The sequence below is a fragment of the Nycticebus coucang genome, chromosome 20, assembly GCF_027406575.1.
Source record: "Nycticebus coucang isolate mNycCou1 chromosome 20, mNycCou1.pri, whole genome shotgun sequence".
Classification (NCBI taxonomy): Eukaryota; Metazoa; Chordata; class Mammalia; order Primates; family Lorisidae; genus Nycticebus; species Nycticebus coucang.
In genome coordinates this window covers 57,790,960-57,816,826 of record NC_069799.1, presented here as the reverse complement: position 1 = coordinate 57,816,826, position 25,867 = coordinate 57,790,960, and the positions used below count along the sequence as shown (strand labels likewise).

Genomic DNA, 25,867 nt, shown 5'->3' with positions numbered 1-25,867 from the left:
ATAACTATGTTAATGTTATTTATCAAATTTTTAGCGTTCTGAGAAACAAGTTTTTTACCTTTCCAGAAGGAAATAATGCTATTTAACAAGCATTGCCGAGCGGTAAAGAGGATAGATTCATAAATGAAGGTATGCTGCTTTCTTCGTTTATTCATCTGTGAAGTGACCGAAGTCCTTGCCAGGTTATGGTGAGGATTTAAGTGAGTAGATGCACAGGATGTCTTGAGAGCCCTGCTGGAAAACACAGTAAGTGTGAAGGTTCAGCTGCTGTTATTGTCCCCAGAATTAATCTCTCTGTGGCATGTGGGTGGAGCAGAGAGTATATTGCACTTCTGGGCAGAGCATCTGGGTTTCAGTTCAAAACCTGGGTTTTTGCCACTGTTTTGGTAACAGACTTCATTTCACTGCCTTTGGATTCCAAAGGGGAATCTGCCTTAGCTATCTGTCAGGACCTCTATAAGCATCACAACAAGAAAATGTATTGTGAAAGTAGCTTGTAACATGAAACTATTCATGGAGTTATTACTCTACTTTGGCAACCTGGTTTCATTCCTCAGATCTATTAGAGTTCTCCAGCAAACCAATAGGTGTCTATATAAAAGAAGATTATGAGGAACTGGCTTACAAGGTGATGGAGTTTGAGAATTCCATGACCTGGCACCTGTAAGCCGAGCCCCAGGGAAGCTGGTGGCGTAACTCAGGCTGAGTCAGAAGGCTTGAGAATCCAGGGAGCCAATGGTGTTATAAGTCCCCGTCCAAGGGCAGGAGAAGATGAGAGATTACCCAGCTCAAGCAGCAAGGCAAGAGATAAGAAAAGATGGTGCAAATTCCTCCTTCCTGTGTCTTTTGCTTTACTCAGATACTCAATGGATTAGATTTACAGAAACCTTTGAATTATGAATTTCTTACCTCATGTAGGAACTACTACTGAACTTTCTAATGGAAAAAATCATCTTTGGGAAGAGAATGAGAAGATCCCCTGTGTTACAACACACATAAGTGAATCTTGATGAAATATAGTAAAAATGAGCTGGAGCTGTAATTGCTAACGTGCAAGGCCATGTAAAACACATTAGAGTATTTAATAGGAGAAGCAAATTGCCAGGCAAGGTGAGTATCTTTGTGTAGAAACTTTTATTTACACAAGTAAATCACTGCAGGAGAAACAACCGAATGTCCACTGTAGTTGTGTCTGGATGGCAGTTTCTGGTGACTGTGATTTTTTTTTTTTCTCTTTTCCTATTTGCATTTTCTAGCTTTTGTTATTGTTGTTGTTGCAGTTTTTGACCAGGGCTTGGTTTGAACCTTCCACCTCTGGCATAGGGGGCCGGTTTCCTACTCCTTGAGCCACAGGCGCCACCCAGTATTTTCTAGCTTTTAAAATAATCATGAACATAGGCAGGTATAACTAGAAGATGAACTTGTCTGGACATTAGTGGAAAAACTGATGAAATAGAATCAAGTTTGTAGTTTAGCTTATATTATTGTCCTAACCTTGATTTCTTAGTCTGGACAAATGTCCCCTGGTTCTGTAAGATGCTAACATCAGGGAAGCTGGATGAAGGCTTTGGGAACTCTCTGTACTATTTTTGCAACTTCTCTGTAAATCTAAAATTGTTTCAGAATAAAAAGGCTCAAAAATAAAAATAAAAAAATGAAAAGCAACTAGGTTTTGGAGTCAGGTACACCTTTGTTCATGGGTTGTCGAATCTTCTAGCCAGGGCTGAAGTGGACTTAGGAGAGATGACTTAAAATTTCAGGGATTTTACAGGTCAGCTGTTAGGCAAATACATTATTAAAAATTATATTTTAATACTGCAATCCAATTACTAGGCATCTACCCACAAGAAAAAAATATCTTTTTATCCTAAGGACATTTGCACTAGACTATTTATCACAGCTCAATTTACTGTCACCAAAATGTGGAAACAACCTAAATGCCCAGCAACCCAGGAATGGATTAACAAGCTGTGGTATGTGTATACCATGGAATACTATTCAGCCATTAAAAGAGATGGGGACTTTACATCTTATGTATTAACCTGGATAGAAGTGGAACACATATTAGTAACATATCACAAGAATGGAGAAGCAAGAATCCAATATACTCAATTCTAATATGAGGCCAGTTGACAATCTAATACATACCCACATAAGACAAAGACTCAAAGACTCAAATCAATTCAAGGTGGGGGGCAGTGGACCGAGGGAGCAGGGAAGGGGGGAAGGGAGGAGGATGGAGGTCATGGTGTATGGCATACCCCTTAAGGGTGGAACACAATTATAAGAGGGACTTTACCTAACAAATGCAAACAGTGTAACCTAATTCTTTGTACCCTCAATGAGCCTGAAACAATGAAAAAATTACATTGCAAATAATATTAAAAACTGGCAGTGCCCGTAGCTCAGCAGGTAGGGCACCAGCCACATACACTGAGGTTGAAGGGTTTGAACCTGGCCTGCGCCAGCTAAAACAACAATGACAACTGCAACAACAACACAGCAAAATAGCCCGGCATTGTGGCAGACACCTGTAGTCCCAGCTAGTTGGGAGGCTGAGGCAAGAGAATTGCTTAAGCCCAAGAGTTTGAGGTTGCTGGGAGCTGTGATGCCATGGCACTCTACCCAGGGAAAAAGCTTGAGGCTCTGTCTAAAAAAAAATAATAGTAATAATATTTTTAAAAAGGTAGTCATTACTTACAACTCATCATTTCCCAATTATTTACTAGAGCCAATCCTTGTTAGCCAAGGTAGTTATGCTCTATCAAGTTGCTGCAAACAATGAATTTGTGAGTTTAATACTGGAACTCTTGCTCCTAGGGAAAATACAGGCTCCTATGAGCCCAGGGTCACAACATTTCCATCAACTGACCAACACATAACCTCGTTTTGTATGTTTCTGTTTAAAGACGCTTCATTTGATACATATATTGCTGGTTCACAACACTGAGCTCAGGTCCCACCTCAGTATCATCTCTGCGGGGAGCTACAACACCCATCTTCTCCATAGGGCACCTCGCAGTCTTCTCATACTTACGGACACTAGTTGGCACTTCAGCTCTCTGCTCCGGGGAAATTTTAAACATTGAGATCACCATCAAACAGCATGGAAATGCAGAAAATGTGGTAATAAACAAATTGTAAAGGGGATACTTGTTTACAGTATGAGCTGAAACACCAGGAACGTTGCCTTGCTTGGTCCTCAGCTGAAAACGTACGTGTTGGGCAACTTCACTTCTTCACCTTCTGACAATCTCTGGGAATGACCATGAAAACACAGTGAATGAGTTCTAATTTGGAGGGTGGCGAAGACATTTTAGCAAGTGGGGAATTTGCAAATACAGCCCTTGTGAATAGTGAACATCACCTGGATAGTTCACTCCCATCCGTGCTCTGGAGGTTGTTCCCCTTTGTTGACTCTGTTAGTGGAAATGACATACCTCGTATCTGTGCCACCGAAGATCTCTTCCCAACTCCGCGTGCAGTGATGTCACCCTACTTGCTTGAAGCTGGCTGCAGTGGAAGTGTTTATGCCACAGAAATTGGTAAATAGTATAAATCAGGACTTGATCAGGTGATTGTTTAGAAGATTTAAGAACGTGATGAAGAAAATGTTAATAATTCAGACTAAGCTATTATCTGGGGCCATTATATTGTGAATAGAACAAAAATTTGAGGAAATATTCTTCCAGTATACATATTCAAAGACTACTATCTGATTCAGCCAAGCAGTCACTTAATCACTGATGATCAAGTGATATTTGGAGATACATCATTATTACAAATTCATCTTAAGTAATACTGCAATAAAATGATATACTTTTTTTTTTTTTTTTTTGAGACTGGGTCTTGCTCTGTCATCCAGGCTAGAGTATAGTGGCATCATCATAGTCCACTGAAACCTCAAAACTCCTGGGCTCAAATAATCCTTCTGACTTACCCTCCCCAGGAGCTGGGACTACAAGTGTGAGCCGCCACACCTGGAGAATTTTTGTATTATTATTATTATTATTATTATTTTTTGGTAGAGATGGGGTCTTGGTATTGTCCAGGCTTCAAGTAATCCCCTGCCTTGGCCTCCCAAAGAATCTGACTGCAGGCATGAGTGACCATGCCTGATGTGACAACTACATTCTTTTGTCAGTTGCAACAACAGGTTGGCTATGATGAAAATCAAAGAAAGTTTTGAGAATCAACTGTCAAAGGGAATTTACAACACATTATTCAGTACTATTATTGTTGTGTCCTACACACCCTTTATTGGGAACATTTATAATTTAAATGCCTTCATTTCCAGATTGCTGATTGTTTCAGCAGCACACCCCTGCTAGTTCAGTGACAGTTACTTAACCACCAAGCCTCAATTTAGCTAGGTGTAAAACGAAGAATAATACATATTTCTTCCTTGCAAGAGTTTGAGAATTGGATGCATTATTTTCCCAATACTTGTTACCAGTAGGGACCCCTTCTTCCTGCCCACCTTACCTGGAGGATAGAACAACCAGCTGACTCATCCTTGCCCACCCTCACCCCACCTTCCAGCCCAGCCCTGGGGAGCTGCACCTCTGGACCAAACAGGCTCTTAGAGGCATGTGAAAACTCACCACTAGGGGGCGTGAGCAAGATGCCTTTGATTGCTTCCGTCCTTCAGAGAGCATCACTGATCTGGAATACTGTGTGTGACCTGTAACCCTCCCAACCCTTACAAAACTGGAGAGAAGATAAATGTTTGAAGTTCGCAGTCACGGTGCTATGTCCAGAGAATTCTAGCCTGGTCATCAGTGTTGGCATCTTGAAGAAAAAAATGTTAACCTCTGAGCCTCATTTGGGCTAACTATAAACGAGGTAAACTTCTTTTTTTATAGGTTCACTTCCCCTTTGGCAAATCCACCACCTGTCTTGTCTTCCTAGGCACACAGTGGGCCATGACTATTGCTGGCTGCCCAATACTGCCCATGATCGTGGCCTGCAAAGGTAGGTCTCAACTGCTGAGGAGCAGTCGGAAAAGCACCTCTTCTGCTGCCCCCCATCTTCCAGCCAGTTCTCTGAAGATCAGCACTCACAGCTAACGTGTGGTTCCCTGCCTTTCAACAGGGAATATGCATTAAACAAGGCTCTTCTAGAAACATATGGAGGTGATTCCATCTGGCAGCAACCAGGGCTGCAAAGAACTAGTTCAGCAACAGCAGAGAGGTCTCCCAGCATCTCTCCCCAGCCCTCACCCTGTCAACTAAGTCTGGCCCTAGATATTCTTGGAGAGGACACTTATTTTTTCTTTTGAGGGAAGTTGACCAATGACTCCTCCCTGGTGTCTCAGCAAAGTCTGCCAAGGGGGCACCGGCCACCTGTCAGTTACAATGCTCACCCCTGAGCAAAGGTGCCTCGCCAGTTGAACTCCCAGGCTACCCTGTGTTTGGCTGTCCCACTGGTGGGAACTCTTTCAACCATTTTCTCCTTCAAAAGGCAAATGCTAAACATTGCCATTTGAGAATTAAAACAATAAAACCCAGCTTGATTAATTTTCTGCCTGCATGGAATTCACAAATAAAGATTCCCTAAGGAAGTTGTTGACTGCAAACATGGCTGGCTTAATTTACTTCCGCTGGTCTGTTTTATGTTCCGACACCTCCCTTACCAGTTCTGATGAACAGTTTCACACAGCTGGGATGATTCTGGTCATTCTGACAGTACCTTCTTGAAGCTTTTTGAAGATGGATCAACATTGAACATAAAACATTGGTTTCTTGTAAACAGCAGACATCCCTCCTTACCTGTAACACCGACCAATCTTACCTTGTGTTCTTGAAGGAAACTCAGGACAAACGTGGATTTTAAGGATTTTAACCACAATGAACACTGTTAGGTGTCTATGTGGTGGTTTTGAAATACAGATCTGATGACACTGTTTCAGACTGCCAAGGAATGAATAATAAGGCCTTAACAACAATCTTCAAACAGATCACAGCTCAGAGCAGATAAAAATGACCACAAAAATAGTCATTGTTTTTCTTCAGAGTTTATTTTGAATTTTCATTTTTGGATAACCAAGCAGCTCTTTAAGGAGAATGCACAGAAGAGTCATTCTGGCACTTCTGGATAGCACATAAGATTTTTTTTTTTTTAATAGTCACATTCAGCCCACTTGCTCAGTCCACACGCTCATGTTGGGTGAACACGATCAGCCCATAGAATTCCAGAGTTAATACGTCACCGTATATACAAACAGCCAATAAAACCATAATGGTGGCTAGTGGCCAAAGGGGTGGGGTGGGGAAGGGCATCTCTACAGCGTCCTCTCGTCTATCTTAGCTAAACAGAACCCACGTTACACATGATAACTAGAGAGTACACTGCGTTGAGAAGAGGAAGCTGAGCCCAGTGGCACTTGGCCGCATGCAGTTTAAAGAAAGGAGTTATCATTGAGTAACTTTATAAAATCCAGGCAGTTTAATTAAAGGGGTTCGGAAAAACAACAAAAGCGAGGGACAGTCTGTTGTCACTGTAAAAAAGGCACTTGGAGTTAATGGGACCAGAATTGAAGGACTCTTATCTGATAGATTAAAAAAAAAAAAAATCTCAGTAAGATTTCGTTTAAAAGGCTTGGATGTTAAGAGATGACTCTCAGGAGTTCCCAGAGGGAGATACTGAAATAAACCACTGAGAAGTAGAACAGATTAAAACAAAGGAATAAAATCTTTACAACCAAATTGTATGTTCCAGAGGAAAAAAAAAAAAAGCAAAGAAGAAAAAAAAAAAAAAAGAGGCAAAATGCCAAATGAAACTTAACCAAAGCAATATCTAAGCGAAATCAGAGAACGGAGCAGCAACGCATAGTTCTCCTTTGAGAGAACGCATTCCTTGGGGCACTGGGTGCCCGCTGAATTTCTCAATAATAGCTTCACAGTAGCATTATTGGGATAAAACGGATTCAAGCAATGCAGAAGGAGTTTCATCTGTTCCCAGAATCTGAGGGAGAAGTGAGGTGATCATTGGAGGGGAGTGACATCACCTGCGGGTTTCTCAGCGTCCCCGGCAGTGGACAGGTCAAGTCTGTGGACACTCGGATGCAATCGGGCCGTGTCCCTGGAGGGGTGGTGTCCACCAGAGTCATCCTCTATTCCGAGAGACGACCTTGATTCTGCCCCAACATTTACACAGCAAACAGTGATGCAGTGAATGTCCACGTCCCTTGGTGGCCGCCCTTCAATTCCTTCCATCCCCAGGTAACGCACTTCCATAAGAAAGGGTATTTGGCAATTTTATATTCCACAGGCGTGTGGATCTGAGACAGCTCATTTGATGTTAAATGCCATCAGGGGTCTCTCCTCCCGTTTCTGCCAGGGGCTTTTCTTGTCTTCTCCTTGGTCGTCGTCATCGTCGTCATCTTCGTCTTCCTCGTGAGCAGACCTTCCCTGGTGGGGACTGGTCAAGGGCTCCGGGGGGCCGTCCGCAGCCCGTTTGCTTGTCTCCTCCTGCAGGCTGGGCAGCTGGCCGCCACTTCTCCGGCTGGCCCCTTCCAGCAAGCATCGCAGGGCACTGTCTTCGGGCGTGCAGACGGTGGTCCCACACTCACCGCTGCTCTGGTCCATGTCATCCAGATACACGAGCTGCGTGTAGGCCGTGCTGTCCGGGGCCCTGCCTTCTTTCTGCTGGTGCTCCTGGGCAGGTGGGGGGTGGCTCTGCTGCAGAGACAAAGGCTCTCCCCTTCCCTTTCGGGCAGATTTGGGTTCATTCATATCCACACCAGAGTCCAAACTGGCGTCGTTACTTCCATTCCTTCCGGCTCTTTGGAGATCGATGTACGAATGTCTAACGTGAGCGTTGGACCTTCCATCCAGGGAGACAAACCACGCCCGGGGGTGTGGAAGTGGCTTCCCACCCCCAAGTTCCATCAGCGCCTTCTCGGTCAGCAGCTGCACCTCGCTGTTCATCTGCGCCAAAGCTGCGTCATTCAGGGACGCTGGGATGGAGAGGGACTCTGACATGGCAGCGTTCTGAGGGCTCCACTCCCTGGAGCCAGCGTCCTGCAGGTGCTGCTGAGAGATGGCCTGGGAGGACAGGGGCTGGGGCTGCATCTGTGTGGACGGGTGGGGGAAGATCCCTGCGTGGGGGTTGCTGAGCTCAGCCTGGAGTCTCTCTATGTCCAGCTGCTGGTCAGCAGGGACCACCAGAGGCTGGCTCACATAGGAATGGTCCCCTGGCAGTTTCATATAATGCGCGGGGATGACCAAGGCAGGCAACACTTTTCTGTAGACGCTGTCATTGACCTGGTCCACAGAACTGCAGCAGATCAGCTGGCCCGGCCGAGGGAAGGACGTGGGTCTCTCCAGGTGATCTACTGACCGGGACATCATACATTCAGCAGGTCTGCGGTCCAGCAGCTGCTCTTTCTCAGGAGATGAAGGCGTGGGGTATGGGTGTTCCTGAATGGTGAGTTTACTCCCTGTGGATGTGGGATCTTCTCTGTTCTGCTTTTCAAATAAAGGCTGAGAGAGCACAGTGGTGCTGTAACTCCCCCTGTAGTCATCGTTACCGGGGGACTCGTAGCCTTCTCTCTCCACGGACTTTCTTGCCTTTAAGGGAAAAATCTCGACAGACTTATGGTAGTCTTTCCCCAGCGTCCCACTTGGCGTCAGGTTCTCAAAGGAGATTTGGCTTTTATTCTCCTCCTTGTGAGAGAGCAGCTCCTCCCGAGAGCTGAATTCCTGGGAGGTGCTGTAGGAAAGCTTCAGCATGGGGGTGTGCAGGTCTCCTTCTCCGCTGGGGGACATCATCTCTAAATGGACACCACTCATCAGCTCCTTCGTGCCTGGGGCCTCTGGGCGGCCGTGGCTGGTGACAGACAGTGGCCCAGGGAATTCTGACGCCCGACGAGAGAACAGCAAGTTGATGTGTGACATGGAAGTTGACTGGTCTCTTTTGGAACTCTCCAGGGCTGCAGGGAGCTGCAGTTTCCTGTGGTGTTGACGGGGCTTCAGACACTTCCTCCTGTGACCCAAAGACACAGCGCAAACCCAAAGATTAGATGTTCTTATGATGCAAACGCTACAAGTTGCTGGTAAAATCCCAATTCTCAATTTCCACGAGAGAAATAGAACAACCTATCAACAGCCAGGCACCGTTTCATCCCGCATGGTATCTTTATTTTAACCCAGGGCAACATCATCTGGGGATTTTCATCTTCAGCCTGGGATAAGTCAAGTTATGAATTCAAAAGGGGTTACCCAAGAGTGGATGGTGAGCCCTCTTGCAAACGAGATAGCTGTGGCATCAAAAGAAGAATAGTTTCTGCTTTTTCCTTGAAGCGTATCATTTCCTAACCAGCATGTAGGGGATACTCTGAATGAATCTCAGGACAATGTTCAATCTTTCTTTTTTTTCAATAACTCCCCTTCTAAGCAATGCTATCCACAGCATGCCTTATACACCCTATTTGTTCATCGGTTCATTAGATCAAAAATTTGAATTCTTAGGGACCTTTTCATGAGAAGAAAATGTACCTGGCTTTAGAAAAAGGGGGGGAAGGGCGGCGCCTGTGGCTCAGTGAGTAGGGCGCCGGCCCCATATGCCGAGGGTGGCGGGTTCAAACCCAGCCCCAGCCAAACTGCAACAAAAAAATAGCCGGGCATTGTGGCGGGCGCCTGTAGTCCCAGCTACTCGGGAGGCTGAGGCAAGAGAATCGCGTAAGCCCAAGAGTTAGAGGTTGCTGTGAGCTGTGTGACACCATGGCACTCTACCCAAGGGCGGTACAGTGAGACTCTGTCTCTACAAAAAAAAAAAAAAAAAAGGGGGGGGGGAACCCCTCCATAACAATGCTTCCAAAAATCTATTTCACTAGATATTCTAAATGAAAAAAGGTATCACCAAAATGGTTAACGCTTTACCTGCAATAATATAAAAGGAGGCACAGCAGAACCAAAAGTATGAAAGCCATCCCTCCTAAAATGGCCAGAAGGAACACCGTGTGATATGTCGTAATGTCCTGTGTCACAGCGGGACCTGGAAGGTCAGAAAACAGCATTTTAGATTTTTTTTTTTATTGTTAAATCATAGCTGTGTACATTAGTGCAATCAAGGGGTATGATGTGCTGGTTTCATATACAATCTGAAATATACTCATCAAACTGTTCAATGTAGGCTTCATGGCATTTTCTTAGTTATTGTATGTAGACATTTGTATTCTTCATTTAGTAGGTTTCACCTGTACCCATTCTAAGATGCACCATAGGTGTGGCCCCACCCATTGCCCTCCCTCCACCCTAATCTCCCCCATCCCTTCCCCTCCCTTGGCCCTGTCCCCATATTCTTGTGCTATAGTTGGGTTATAGCCTTCATATGAAAGCTATAAATTAGCTTCATAGTAGGGCTGAGTACATTGGATACTTTTTCTTCCATTCTTGAGATACTTTGCTAAGAAGAATATGTTCCAGCTCCATCCATGTAAACATGAAAGAGGTAAAGTCTCCATCTTTCTTTAAGGCTGCATAATATTCCATGGTATACATGTACCACAATTTGCTAGTCCATTCGTGGGTCGATGGGCACTTGGGCTTCTTCCATGACTTAGCAATTATGAATTGGGCTGCAATAAACATTCTGGTACAGATGTCTTTGTTATATTGTGATTTTTGGTCTTCTGGGTATAAACCTAGTAAAGGAATTATAGGATTGAATGGCAGGTCAATTTTTAGGTCTCTAAGTATTCTCCAAACATCCTTCCAGAAGAAACGTATTAGTGTGCATTCCCACCAGCAGTGTAGAAGTGTGCCCTTTTCTCCACATCCACACCAACATCTCTGGTTTTGGGATTTTGTTATGTGGGCTACTCTTACTGGGGTTAGGTGATACCTCAAAGTAGTTTTGATTTGCATTTCTCTGATGATTAAGGATGATGAGCTTTTTTTCATGTGTTTGTAGATCGTGCGTTTGTCTTCTTTAGAGAAGTTTCTCTTCAAGTCCTTTGCCCACCCTGAGATGGGAACACTTGTTCGGCATTTTAGATTTTTAAAAATACATTTGAAGTAACAAGAGGGGTAATGCATTGGGAACGTAGTATCTTTTTTTTTTTTTTTTTTTTTTCAGTTTTTGGCTGGGGCTGGATTTGAACCCACCACCTCTGGCATATGGGGCCAGCACCCTACTCCGTTGAGTCACAGGTGCCACCAGGGAACGTAGTATCTTTTTACTCTTCCTGGCTGGGGCACAGAGCCGTGGCCAGAGGAAAACGCCCTTTGGATGAAGTGCTTGTGGAGCCACCATCACCTTATGGGTGGTTCACCTGACTGTTGTGGAAGTGTCTGTAGTCAGTGGCACTTTGAGAACGCAAATGTGAAATGTGGTTGTGTCAAGGGGCCCTCCCTACCCAAGAAGCGAGCCTCACTTGGTAGAAAGTGAAGCCTTCTAAATCTATACTCTTTTAATAAAATAAGAGAGACGCAGGCTTGGTGCCTTTAGCTCAGCGGCCAGGGCACCAGCCACATACATTGGAGCTGGCAGGTTCGAACCCAGCCCGGGCCTGCCAAACAACAATGATAATTACAACAAAAACAAAAAACAGCTGGGCGTTGTGGCGGGTGCCTGTAGTCCTAGCTACTTGGGAGGCTGAGGCAAGAGAATCTCTTAAGCCCAAGAGTTTGAGGTTGCTGTGAGCTGTGACGCCATAGCTTTCTACTGGGGGTGAAATAATGATACTTTGTCTCAAAAAAAAAAAAAAAAAAAAGAGATATGCCTGATATTGTAATGAGTGGGATTCTCAGGTTTTTGGTCTGAGAATCTGACTATCTGCGGATTTTAGATTGCAAGAAAAAAATCATTAAGATTTTTGTCTCACTTTCTGGGAGCAGTCATTTATTACTGTATGGAGAGCTCTCTGTGCCTAAATGAATCAGTTTAAATGTACAAAACACATTTTTTATGACTTAAACATCAACTGCTTATTACAGGGTGGCAAGTGTAACTAAGATGATTTCCATCTTTTAAAAATAAAATCTCCCTCTGCAGTGCCTTTTCAAAATAGCCGATTTTACATGGGCACAGCTCTCCTTAGAACTTCTAGATAAGGTTACCAGAGATAAAAATATTTTCTCTGGAATTCACATTGTAAAGAATCCCGAGAGGTAGTTTAACTCACACCCTTTCTGTTCAATAGTGGTACAGATCTCTCTTCACGTTCCTGACAGCAGATGGACAGCCACAAAACCTTGCCCAAATGATAATATTTGGGCATTTGTTAGGTCCAGGTATCTCGGCAGTGGACCAATATACAGGAAGGGACCCACTGTCGTTTTACATGATTTCAGAGGAGCACAGTTCGGATCGATCACTAAACACCAAAAGCATCATTCACTTTTTTTTTTTTGATACTCTAGATTTCTTAAAAATATCTTTTTAGGGGGTGGCACCTGTGGCTCAGTGAGTAGGGCGCCAACCCCATATACCAAGGGTGGTGGGTTCAAACCCGGCCCTGGCTAAACTGCAACAAAAAACAGCAGGGCATTGTGGTGGGCGCCTGTGGTCCCAGCTACTGGGGAGGCTGAGGCAAGAGAATCGCCTAAGCCCAAGAGCTGGAGGATGCTGTGAGCTGTGATGTCACAGAACTCTACTGAGGGTGACAAAAAAAAAATCTTTTTAGGGTGGCACCTGTGGCTCAGTGAGTAGGGCGCCGGCCCCATATACCGAGGGTGGCTGGTTCGAACGCAGCCCCAGCCAAACTGCAACAAAGAAATAGCCGGGCGTTGTGGCAGGCACCTGTAGTCCCAGCTACTCAGGAGGCTGAGGCAAGAGAATCACCTAGGCCCAAGAGCTGGAGGATGCTGTAAGCTGTGATGCCACGGCACTCTACTGAGGGCGACAAAGTGAGACTTGTCTCTTAAAAAAAAATCTTTTTGAAGAGACATCTCTTTATTTAAAAGCTAGATAAATTCAGGACTTGCCAGTTTTTGAAAGAGCGATGTTATTTGATTTCAAAAGATAAACCACTCTCTTTCAAATATAATTTACTTGACTGGAGTGGGAAGATGAGGTTAAAGTTAACAAAAATTGGAAAAATCCTTTATACTGCCTTACATGTTCAGAGAAACTACTTTTAAAACAAACACAACCTCCACATACACGGCAAAGCCTTGTCATAGGTCACTATGATACCTGGCACATGCATAAAAATCATTTACCAAATATAAGTAACTGAAGTTTGGTCCTTCAAGTAGTCAAAGTGTTTTAACTGCCAATGGAATTCTCTGCAAAACCCAAGGCCATACCTCAGAGAACTAAGGAACAAAACACTAATTATCTTCTTGTTGAGTCAGGGCTCAGGAAAACACGATATCACTGTAATTTTGTTTTAATAAAAGTGATGGCTGTGAGGTTGACAACCTGCGTATTCCTGGGTTAAACCTGCCTATCCCCAGGGCTGTGCTGGGGATGCTTTTTGTAGCTCTGGATCTTTTAGCCACTGCTAGGAAGCTCCCAGGGGACCTACGTCTGGCAGTTTCTGCTTCCTTCCCTTACAAAAGCATGTATAAATCAGCTGCAGGGTGGGAAAACTGACAGCCAAGTTTATTTGAAATATATCTAAAATAAAAGTTTGTTTTGATGCATGGGCTTCGCAGCCTTTGCTTTGAAGGAAGGAGTTTTTCCTTCCTCCCTCTTACAACCTATTTTAGCTACTTTAACTTTGGAGAACCAGGCATTTCTCTACCTGGTTCATGCTTTTTATTGCTATAGAAACAACAGTGTCAAGGGAAACACATGACTCCTTCTTTTTTTTTTTTGCAGTTTTTGGCCGGGCCTGGGTTTGAATCCACCACCTCCGGCATATGGGGCCAGTGCCCTACCCATTTGAGCCACAGGAGCCACCCGGAAACACAGGATTCTTAAAACACAGATGTGAAGTTTAAATTCTGTCAGGGTGGGAATAGAAATTTCAGGTGATACATCTTTCGACGCCCATCTGGGAAGGAATGACCTCCAGGAAATCCGTTACTTTGGCAGTCTCTGCACGAATTCCATTGCCAAAATATTTTGAACTTTCATGGTGGAACTGCCTTCCTGGTTAATTTACAGAGATCCTTTTTAATTCACGGCACATTCTTTTTTTTTTTTTTTTTTTTCATTTTTCATTTTTTTGAGACAGAGCCTCAAGCTGTTGCCCTGGGCAGAGTGCCGTGGCACCACAGCTCACAGCAACCTCCAATTCCTGGGCTCAAGCGAGTCTCCTGCCTCAGCCTCCCAAGTAGCTGGGACTACAGGTGCACGCCACAACGCCCGGCTATTTTTTGGTTGCAGCCATCATTGTTGTTTGGCGGGCTCGGGCTGGATTCGAACCTGCCGGCTCAGGTGTATGTGGCTGGCACCTTAGCCGCGTGAGCCACAGGCGCGGAGCCTTCACGGCACATTCTGACCCAGCTCCATCACCTACTTTATTAGCCATGTTGGGACGTGCATAACTTCGAGACGTGTAAAAGAAAATATCAAAAGTGCCTTCTGAGCTTCAAGATTTGCCACCGATGAAGAGATTTCCTAATGAAAACGGTCCAAGTAACTCAGATTCTAAGAGCATCTTGAGCAAAGAAAGCCATCACTGGAAAGAGTTCTCTAATTTGAAAAAGAACAATTCTGGAATACTTACGGGGGTAACAATAGGTTGAAAAGTAAAGCGTTCTAACAGTCACACTGGGAAAGACGCAACTTAATGTACGTATCCTAAATGGAGATGAATATTCTTTGAGACACGAAGCAACCAGTTTGCTTTTTGTCCTTTTGGACATGACGGACCAAGCTTTTCGCCCCCAGTGGTGACTTTCTCCTTTACGCCTCTGCCTCTCCCAGCACATTCGTTCACTTACGCCAGACCACAGCTGTTTGAGGAATTAGGGAGGAGGTCCCAGCCGCCTCTGTGGGCTTTTGAGTAAGAATTCCCTATGGCAGCTGTCTGCACAAAATAGGGACATGAGACAAAACTATTTTCTGTGCATTATTCTTATCCTAGATGCGAGAGTTCCAAGCAGAACTCCCCCACGTCCATGAAATACCTTGTCATCCTCATGTATTTTCAGACTACTGATCTGATCTCCCTGCTGAAGTTATTTTCAAGAGCATACTCAGCCTGCACCCCCAAAGACCAAACAAATCAATCCTCATCATCGTTAAGTGTTGGCCTCATGTTACCTGGGATGGGAGGGGACATCGCTGCCACCCAGTACCCCAGCTGGGGGGCGATGTACGTCCACGTCAGCTGGCTGCCTTCTTGGTGCACGAGGCCCAGACCACTCTTCAGCCACGTTCCTGTGGGATAGAGAAGGGAACTTTAGCCACCTACATGTTAAACTCCCACGGAAGGCTTAAGCCTGTTGTAAAAGGCACCTTCCATGTCATGTTCATGACCCACAAGATGGCCAAACTGTCATCCAGGGGCCACACACAGCTCTCAGCAGAAATTCTTCTCAACGTCCCTCCGGGGAAAAGGGGAGAAACTTCAGTTTTTCTTTGCATTCCCAATTATTCCTTTTAGCCACTTTATCCAACATTTTTCCTGCCAAACCCAGATAATTTTAGCAAGAAGCCTTTAGGGTTCAAAAGTAGAAAAAAGGCAGCCTGATAGGAGCTGATGGGAGTGCAAAGAAGGGGGGAAATCCAGCCGTTTATGCTCTTTGTCCTTGATGAAGTAAGCCAGTTTCCTATCCTGAGTCACACAGACTGTCTATATCAGAATGACTTAGGGAAGTTTTTCTAAAAAATAATATAGATTCCTAGATCTCATCATTGCAAATTCTGACCCAGTAACCGTGGCTTAAATGGGTATTTTTAAAAGCTTCTAGTTTGTTCTGATGCTGGGAAATACTGAATAAAGCAAGGTCTGTGCTCTGCCTTCCCGTTACTAGGTTAGTATTTAACATTACCATGCACCTGCTGTGTACTAGCTGGTGACAGCACGAGTGGCTCATACATTATCTGTAATTCTCACTACGACCCCACAGAGTAGGATTTATTTTCCCTTTTTGGATAAAGGCCCTCAAGACGGGCCTCCTTCCTTCCTCCCCGCCTCCTTTCCTTTCTTTTGACAGAGTCTCACTCTTTGGCTCTTGGTAGAGTGCCATAGCATCATCATAGCTCACAGCAACCTCAAACTCCTGGGCTCAAGCGATCCTCCTGTCTCAGCCTCCTGAGTAGCTGAGACTATGAGTGCCTGACACCGTATCTGGCTAATTTTTCCTCTTTTGAGTAGAGATGGCGGTGGCGGGTCTCGCTTTTGCTCAGGCTGATCTCCTGAGCCCAAGGGATCATCTTCCCAACTCAGCCTTCCAGAGTGCTAGAATTATAGGTGGGAGCCACTGGGCCTGGCTTATAAAACTTTTCTGAGGCCTGTGTGTGGCAGAGAGCAGAGCAAGAACAGAACCTGGGGCTGCCTGGCCTCTGCCCAATCAACGCTGCATTTCCTATAAACCTTTCAGCATTTGATTGTATGTTTACTTTGTAAAGTTTCTAGGAGCAGAAACTTTTTCTGGTTGAAGAAGATTAACTTGCCCAAGCTTGCTGGGTGGTTTCCCAGCCACAAACAAACGGTTTTTGCTTGGCCAAGCAACGCATCTGCAGAAGGCCCTGCCCTGAGGCTGCAACAGAAGCTGTGGGCAGAAGGCAAGGGAGAATGGGCTGTGCCTTCCCCAGCACAAGCACCCACCCTGACCTATCCGCATGGAGATGCTGCCGCCTCTACAGGGCTCCTGCATAGCTCACCTGGCTCCTAGGGTCGTCTCCACCTGAGAAGGCTTGTGGTTGACCTTGCGGCACTCAACGCCTCAACTGATGGACCATGTGTCACCTACAGTCATGTGGCATTTACTAATGGGAACACATTCTGAGAAATACCCTGTTGTTGCTGTGTGAACACCCCCAAGTGCTCTCCACAAGTCTAGCTGGCACACCTCCTGCACACCTGGGCTGCATGGTGTGGCCTGGCGCTCCCACACACCACGCTGAGTGCTGCAGGCAGCTAGAACACAGCGGTGAGGATTTGTGTATCTAAACAAATCTGAATGCAGAAAAGGCACAGGAAAAATAATGGAATTACAATCTTACGGGACCACTGTTATGCATGTAGTCCATGACTGCACATGACTGTCTTTTACCTCCAGGTCTGCAAAAGCTTGCCTTTCCTAACTATACACATCAGAGAGGCGGCAAGGATGGATCCCCCGCCCCAAGAAGGAAACACCACTTGGGCTGCTGGGAGGCCTTATCGGTTGCCATGGCAACATTCAAAGGCAGTGGGCGGAAAGGTGCCTGTGGTGATGCCTCCCTGGTGGCAGCCTCTCTGTTGCTCCCACCAAGACCCACGCAGGGGGAAGGTGGGAGAGCCTGCATCAGTAAACTCTGCATGTACCTCTCCATGCCCCAGGCTACCTCACCCCTCCAGGGGCTCTGGGGTCAGCTTAGAGCATAACTGAAGTGAGAAGCTTTCTACTATAACGTAAGTGCATTAACAAGGATGCTCAGTTTTGGTCCTTTAGCACACAGACCTGGAGCTGGCTCAGGGGGGCTACCAACCCCCTAGGAAACAGGAATAGAAGACCTTAGCACATTAAGAAAACTTTTTTCTGCTGGATGAGCAAGTTTCCCTGGAGGCAAACTGGCTTGTTTGCACCAGGGCTTCCATCCCGCCCTTTCTCCACTCATCTTGCGGCTTACAGACCTCAGCCCCACTGACATGCGGCCCACAATACCCCCTGTGTCACTCAGCACCAGCCGGGAAATGACCATGCACCTGTGGTCTGCACTTTCTACGGATTGGATTCCCCAGTCACTGCTCTTCAACCTGAGCAGGTGGGCGGGCTCAGCTGACGGGCCCAGGGAATGAGAGCTGGAAGCTGGGTCCTAGGTCCTGCTTCATCATGAGGAAGTCACCTAGCTTTCTCCCTAAGGTGTTCTGCCTTCATCAACACAAGAAAACCAGCTGAAACAGACTAAGTACCTCTACATTCCAAGTGGGTAGACACCCCCCATCCAGTTAACCTGTCCCCAAGTCCTGCCTGGGAGGCTCGTGGTCTGGCTGAGGTAGCGGTGGTGCTGGTGGAAGCCAGAAGGGCCACTGACAAAGATGACATAGCTTCCTTGGGAGTCCAGTGAGGAAGCAGTGGCTCTGGAGTGGGTGGAGAAGGCCTGGGATGATTAGCTCTGATGAACAGGCAGGTCTGCCTGCCGGGGGAGGCAGAGAGGGAGCCAGAAGGAAGAGGAGTCACCTCCCCTCTGCGGGGAACAGTGTGCACAAAGCCTGGAATGGCAGGCACGCAGATGCATGAGGGTGCAGCCTGAGCAGGAGGCAGCGGCTAGGCCTGGGCTGGACAGGAATTTGGGGTTCATCTGGGAAGGGCTTCACAAGGGCCTGGAAGCGAAGCCACATGTGGTCATACTTTCCAGTCTGTGACTTTGCCTGCAATTGTGCCTTCAACCTGTCGCTTACCCCTGTTCCAAAAATCTGCCCATCTTTCAAGATTCCGATCATGTGTGTTTCCAGAGGCTTTCTAGAAGAAATGCATCTTCCATTTTTGAAACGCCCACGCTGCCTCCAGTTTCTAACCTGTTGTTCAGTCTCTTTTCTCTGACAACTGTAAGCCTGGGGGTGTGGGTCCCATCTCATCCTCCAACGTCTTTTTCTTCGCTCCTAGAATGTCCAGAGTGGGAACTCCACATCCTCTGGAATGAGTGAAAGCCAGACCCCCACAACCCCAAACGTATCATTAGGTGGTTGGTAGGACGGATCTCCCTGGGATGTGCTCTTTCAAAATAAAAGCAGCCAAGCCACAAGGGAAGACTCTACTGTGTGACACTATTTGGGATTCACTGATTGTGCAAAAAACATTTCAAGATTTCTGTGTTTTGCTGGAGGACGTACACCCAGGGGATATGGGAATTGGAGAGCTGTGTACTGGGAACACACACCTCTCATTACCGGAGCCCTGATGCTGCCGAGGGGTGAGGGCGGCTCTCCCACCTGAACAGCCGGCTCCAGGGCCAGGATTCTCTACTGGTGAACAAACCTCTGCAGTCTCCTCTGTTGAGTAAGGTCCTGGATCACCAGGCCGTGGGACCAGGAAGGCCCCTCACGCCTCAGCCCTGCTCAAGTAGAGCAAGAGAGGGGCAAGGCTGCTCCTTACATATGGATCAAAGATGCTCAGGCTGCAAGGCTTCTGCTTGTTTTCCAGTCAGCCCACCTGCATGGAGTGTGGCCATCCTGGGGCTCCCCGGGGGTCAGGGCATCTGCCCAGAGAGCCGCTGCTCAGGCTCCTCTCCTCGTGGGCAGGCACAGAGCAGCCCTGAGGTCCTGACAGCAGCCTGGACCACTCCCTCGGTGCTGCCCTTCCTGCCTCTGTCCCCTAGCCTCTTCCTTTCCAGCCACCTCCTGTGGTTTCCTTCCCAGGGCTCACTATGGTGACAGTGATGTGCAGACTCCAGGCAGGGCCCCGAGCCTTCTCCCACCCCGACCCACAGGCCCCATTCAGATTGCTGTGATTTTTCCTGCAAAAGCCCTACCGCTGGCTGTAGCCGCTTCACTGTGGCTGCAGAGCACTCCTGGGGGGGTGTTCTCAGGAGTCAGCTGGGTGACAAGAGGCGACTTTTTGCTCTGTGGCTGTATCTGTTGCTGGGATCGCTTGCGCATGAAGGTCACATACAGGGTGGTCTCTCTGGTAGCATCAAGGAATGAAATTCTGCAGTACTGACATTTCCAGATAACTGGTTTTCAAATAGTTTTTAAAGCATTCACGCTTGTTCTCTTTAATGGAATCTTACGCAAGAAACCTAGTTTCTAATATATTAAAGAGATAAAAGGTAAGCTTCTCCGTATGAAGGTGAAGTCCCTCCACCCCCACCCCCGCAGCGACCCCTAGGACACCTCCCACACAAGGTCTGGAGGTCACTGCTCTTCTATATAACTTGAGTCTTCTCTGCCAAAATTGGAAAAGGCTGTTTATAAAAATTCTACAACGTATCATTTACTCCTGGCTTATAAAAGTGAACACAATCCTGATTTTTTTCTGAGAACTCAGGGCCACAGCGATGATCAGCTAGAATACTAGGTTTCACCACATGGATGCCACAGGAATACAGAGGTGGGGGTCGCAGAGCTGTCTGGTCCTGTGCTAAACATGCTTACCTGGCCTCGCGCTTACTCGCCTCTCCATTACCAGGTTTGTCCCCCCACCAGCAGCGACCCCCCAGCTTTCCACAGAGGGGAGTGTGCTACTAGAAAACGGACAACTTTCCTTATTCCAATCTTCTGGAATTACACACGTGGGCAGGGTGACTGCTGGGAGAGTAAGACAAAGACACGGAACACAAATGTCCCAAATACAAGGTCACTTTTGCTTTTCTGCAACACCACACCCTCAGATCAGCTTTTGTCTGACTTGTCATTCTTTAGAATGAAACCTTACATGATGGAAAGATTCAGAGATATTTTCAAGAATAAACAGTTTGTTAAACAGCATCCTGATTTTTTGAAAACAAGGGTAAGTGTTTAGCTGGCAAGGTTCACCGTGTATAAAGCACCATGAGTTCTTAATTTGGAAGCTACATTTAATGACAATGATTATTACACATAATAGTGCTGGGCAGGAAAAGATAAGTTTTCTGCCTGCCTGTGAGATCTGATGAGGTTTCGTAGCAATAGCCAAGGGTGCCACTTTCACGCTTAGTTACCAAGCAGTAATGAAATTAACTTTTATTTGCAACATATCAAGAAAAGCGAGCTCACAAATTCATAAAAAAGGGCCCAAAACACCATGTCTAATTTTTATACAACCTAAGGAGATCTGAACTACCTTGCTTTTTTTTTTTTTTTTTTTGCCTGGCATATTTATTCTGCCTGGAAACCCCTCTGTGGCAGCCACATGACCTTTCTCAACATTGGGAAACAAACAGAAAGACTGGATATTGTGAGCACTGTTGATTTTGAAAAGAAAATTGACAGTGAAAACCCACATTTTAACAGGACATATACTGATGCTGGCATTATGCACAGTGGCCAACGTACAGGCACAGAGGTCACTGCTTGTGTTACACTGGATGTGTTACCATGTCAGACCTTGGGACTTCACTGTGGCTGCAGAGCACTCCTGGAGGGGTGTTCTCATTTATACATTTATCGGGCAGATCAATGTCCAGAACTATGACTGGTCAGTGGACAGCACGGAGGACTTCTCTGGCCTGAATTCCAGCCTTGCCACTTCCCTGCGGTGTGAACTGAGGATGACCCAAAAGAGAAACTGAGCATCCTCTGTGACATCACTGAGTCCCTGGAGTATCCCTGGAGCTGCTTGTTTCCCGTTTCTTTTCTTTTTTTCTTTTTGAGACAGAGTCTCACTCTGTCACCTGGGTAGAGTGCCGTGGTGTCATCATAGCTCACGGCAACCTCAAACTGGGACTCAGGTGATCCTCCTGCCTCAGCCTCCCAAGTGGCTGGGACGACAGGTGCTCGTCACAATGCCCGGCTATTTTTTAGAGATGGGGTCTCAACTCTTGCTCAGGCTGGTCACAAAGTCCTGAGCTCAGGTGATCTACCTGCCTCCATCTCCCAGAGTGCTGGGATTACAGGTGTGAGCAACCACGCCCAGCCCATCTGGGAACATTCAGGCTGAGAGGTGAGGTCATCTGTGCTGCTGCAGGTATGAGTTGGGACAGTAGAACCTGCTGTTCTCTTGCTTCTGAGCTCTTGGTTGTGAACCTGCCGCTCTTCCACGCTGCCTCCCTGGGCTGTGACGGCTTTGGATGAATGACTTGCAGAGTGAGCATTTACTCATCTGAGGTATAATCATCTTAAAAGGCACACACCTCTCAGACCCAGGCAAACACTCATTGTCGTCACTGGGCTGTTCCAGATACCTGAATGTATCGGACTTCTCTAAAAGCCAGATGACTTACTTTTCAGGACTTTTATCCACATTATCTCAAGCTATAACCTCTACTGTAATTTTCTACCAACTATTCATATAGAATTATCAAGATCTCTAAGTCTACTTTATCACATGCTTTAACAACAATGGCATGGAATCCTCCTACAGTCAAAATATAAAACTCTATCAGCCCGTAAAGGGCCATTCATCAGCACGGAAGAAACAGGAACAATTTCTACACTTAGGGTATTGTCTATTAGCCTTACTCTTCCCACCCACCAAATTAAAATCTTTAGCTTTGAATAGCTAGGTTTCCTTCTCTGGAATTATTTTTCCATGAAATCAGTGAGGAATAAACGTTCCTTGTTAATTACATAGCCAAGTATTTGCCTGGTGGTCAATTATCTGATCACTCTTACCGAAAGCAATCAAACTGAAGGGCCAGAGTTATGTGCAGATGGTTGGATTCTTACAGCTTTGGGCAAGTACATTTCTGCACTGGGTTAAACAAGAATAAAATTAAGGGCAACTCATTCTAACCAATGACCTCCTGTACTCGGCATACGATCGCAGACATCTGTGAATATTAGATGTTGAATATTAGAAATTAAAACAAAGAGTCTGTATTCAGCTATAACATATTCCCTGGGTATTTTTAGAGTAGTTTGAGAGAAAGAGATTCTTAAAAATAAATTTAATCTAAGCAACTTATTTTCTTTTTTTCTTTAAGCTGAGCTATCAAAAGACTTAGTGAAATAAGTTTTAGGGAAGAAGTGGTTACGGGAATCCATAAAGATTCTGGCAGACTTAGAGAAAGTTTCTGCCTTAAATAGATAGAAATATCGGGATACATAATAGCATTAATATAATTTAAGGAGAGCATTCTGAATGGACAAAAGGTATATATAAATTTCCAGAAAGGAGTGTAAGAATGTGACCTCATTAGCCCCACCTGTGGAGAAATTTTGTTCATTAACCACTATGTCTGATGCCTATCTGGCAATTCCATGTCAGAAGGGACTGGATGCGGGAGTGGATGGTGGGTGGCATAGCTATCGGTCCCCAGCATAGAAAAAGGGTAGTGTAACAATTTGTAAACATCTGGAGAGAGATGGTAGGATGCCTTCCAACAGGGCTTGCTTAAGAGCTTATGCACGTGGAGACTTTGTTAGATGCGATTTTGATCCAGTGAGTCTGCAGGAAAAGCCCCAGAGCACACTGTTAGGGAGCTCCTAGGTGACGCTGTCGCTGGTGATGGGAAGATCTCACGTTGTGCTTTTGTGGTTATGTGGCAATTCTTTCTAGGAGTCCCTGATGTCATTTCCCTCAGTGTGGCCCTATTGTATCAACCAGGCCAGTGCTTGAAGCAACTTCAGAAATATTTCTGATATTTTAAAGAAGGAATCTAGGTACTTGTCCGACTACAGGCCAGGGGGTGACAAAGGCAAATGTCTACAGGTGCCACCGTGTCTCTGATTAGAGGGGAAAATGCTGCTTAGTGACTCGACTGCTGCAACTATGGCCAGTGGTTCCCACTGCCCAGGATGTTCTGTCCCAAAGACATTCTCATGTTAGGCTTCTGAGGGCTCTGGGATCTCAGCTCAAATGTCACCTCCCCACAGGCTTTGATCAGCCAATCGTTCTCTCTGACATCCCCCTGCTTAATTATCTTGAAATCAACTGGCTCGCTGTCTGTCTCCTTCTAGAACAATAGCCTCATAATTGCAGGGTTCTTCCCTGACTGGTGCCCATGTTTTATCCTGGGAGCCTACAATAGAGTATTGTCTGGCACGAAGATGTTCGATAACTATCTGCTGACCGAATGCATCATTCGATTTTTTGCCCCCACGAGAAGCCAGGAATAGAATTCTATGGGAAAGCTTTCCATTTCAAATGTTGCCAGAAAATACAAACCAAACAAACAAACAAACATCCCCAAACCAACAGTATGGGCCAGACAAAATATATCTGGGAATGGGGTGTTGTTTTGCATTCCCAGATCAGTTCATTATTCCATTAAGCCACAGTGTGTCTTGGCATTGAAGCAGGAATGCACGGACATCTGATATCCTGGAAAAGGAAGGGGATCTGGATCTGAGGGATCACGAATTTGCGGCCCCTTCTCTGTTTCCTAGGATAACCCACAAGTGCGTGGACACTCAACTGTGCTGGCTTCAGCTTATTTCTGATAAAGACAGATGGCAGCTCCTTACACCTCCAGGGTCATTTTGAGCATAATGATGAAAAGTGTTGGTTTATATTAATAGCAACACCTGTTTTCCTAATGGATTAACTCAACTAAGAATGAGTAGATTAAAAAATGTTTTTTGAAATGATCTGAATTGTGATCTTATTTTCCTTTCTTTCTTTTTTTTTTAATTGAGACAGAGTCTCACATTGTCACCCTCAGTAGAATTCCGTGGCGTCATAGCTCACAACAACCTACAACTCTTGGACTCAAGCAATTCTCTTGCCTCAGCCTCCCTAGTAGCTGGGACTACAGGCACCTGCCACAAGGCCTGGCTATTTTTTGGGAGGGTGGATTCGAACCCACTAGCCCGGGTGCATGTGGCTAGTGACATAACCACTTAGCTATGGCCGCACCCCCATCTTATTTTTCTTTTTGTTCAATTCAGGCAAACTTCAAACTGCATATTGGAAAAGTCTAGGCTGCTGTGTACAACTCCATCTATGCATTATACTATAGGGCAAGGCAGATGCTTCTGCAGAAACCGCTGACGAAGCACATTCTGTAAATGCTGAATTGGTTCAGGCTGTATGTGTGGTCAGCTCACAGAGGGTCTACTCTATTTGTATACATACAACACATCAATAGAGTAGACCCTCTGTGAGCTGACCACATAAGGAACTGTCACAAACTGGTCAACATTCAGAGGTGGTCAACTTAAGGAACTTGGCCCTTCCAAGGGCCAGGCACCACTGTAAGCATGCTCCACTAACAGTGATTCTGTGGGGCAGAGTGTGTTATGATTCCTGTTTGATAAGTGAGAAACTGAGGCCCAGTGAGCTGAAAGCAACTTGCTCCAGATCACACAGCAGGACTCAAGTCTGAACTGTCGGGCGGCGCCTGTGGCTCAGTCGGTAAGGCACCGGCCCCATATACCGAGGGTGGCGGGTTCAAACTCGGCCCCGGCCAAACTGCAACCAAAAAATAGCTGGGCGTTGTGGCGGGCGCCTGTAGTCCCAGCTGCTCGGGAGGCTGAGGCAAGAGAATCGCTTACCACAGCAGTTGGAGGTTGCTGTGAGCTGTGTGAAGCCACGGCACTCTACTGAGGTCCATAAAGTGAGACTCTGTCTCTACAAAAAAAAAAAAAAAAAAAGTCTGAACTGTCTCAGCCTCTGGCCGGGACGCCACCTCTGCGCTGCTCCCTCACGCTAACGGAGGCACCCCCTCTAGCGCAATATTCAAATTCATCAAAAATATTTCAACCTTTTAATTACCCGTTCAAGTGGAGGTGACCGAAAACAGAAGACATTCTAAAAATACTTGATTCTGAAATAAATTATGGCAGCATTACCTTCCTATTTTTTACATAGGTACATATTAGAATGAGCATGTTAGATGTGTTCTTAAAATCCAGGCCAAATAGCAGTAAACCAAGAGGGTGTCAAAGCCATAGGCCACCAGCAGAGTGGAGACTCCTTAAGTGGGAATTAAGAGTTGACTGTCAAATACGACACATTTTCTTTTAGGAGGAATATATTGATCTCTATATTCTTAGATCAGGAAAAGTAGGCGACACCAAGCATGGCGAATTCTGTTTCTACAAGAAATATACTGAAAGAAAATGAAGTTCCTCAGAATAGAGTTTTCAAACAAAAGCGTCCCAGCACCACAGCTACGCCAGAGTGACTGTGATGGGCTTATTTTCTGAAAATTCGCATATGTAGGTGGGTGGGGGTGGGGGCCTACACACAAAGGGATGAACAATTCTTAGCAATGGATTGACTACAAGATTGTT

General features: G+C 45.8%; 1 protein-coding gene across 3 annotated transcripts in view; it reads right to left on the bottom strand.

Annotated features, from left to right (window-relative positions):
• Positions 1 to 6,003: 6,003 nt before the first annotated feature.
• The window catches only part of FAM171A1 (family with sequence similarity 171 member A1), a 137,090-nt gene continuing 117,226 nt past the window's right edge, over positions 6,004 to 25,867 (bottom strand). For all 3 annotated transcript variants that reach the window (XM_053572758.1, XM_053572761.1, XM_053572760.1), the window contains 3 exons: positions 15,166 to 15,282; positions 9,885 to 9,999; positions 6,004 to 8,988 (listed from right to left, as the gene is read on the bottom strand). In XM_053572758.1, the coding sequence (XP_053428733.1) occupies positions 7,293 to 8,988; positions 9,885 to 9,999; positions 15,166 to 15,282 (1,928 nt within the window). In that variant the 3' untranslated portion in view covers positions 6,004 to 7,292. The remainder of the gene's footprint in view (positions 8,989 to 9,884; positions 10,000 to 15,165; positions 15,283 to 25,867) is intronic.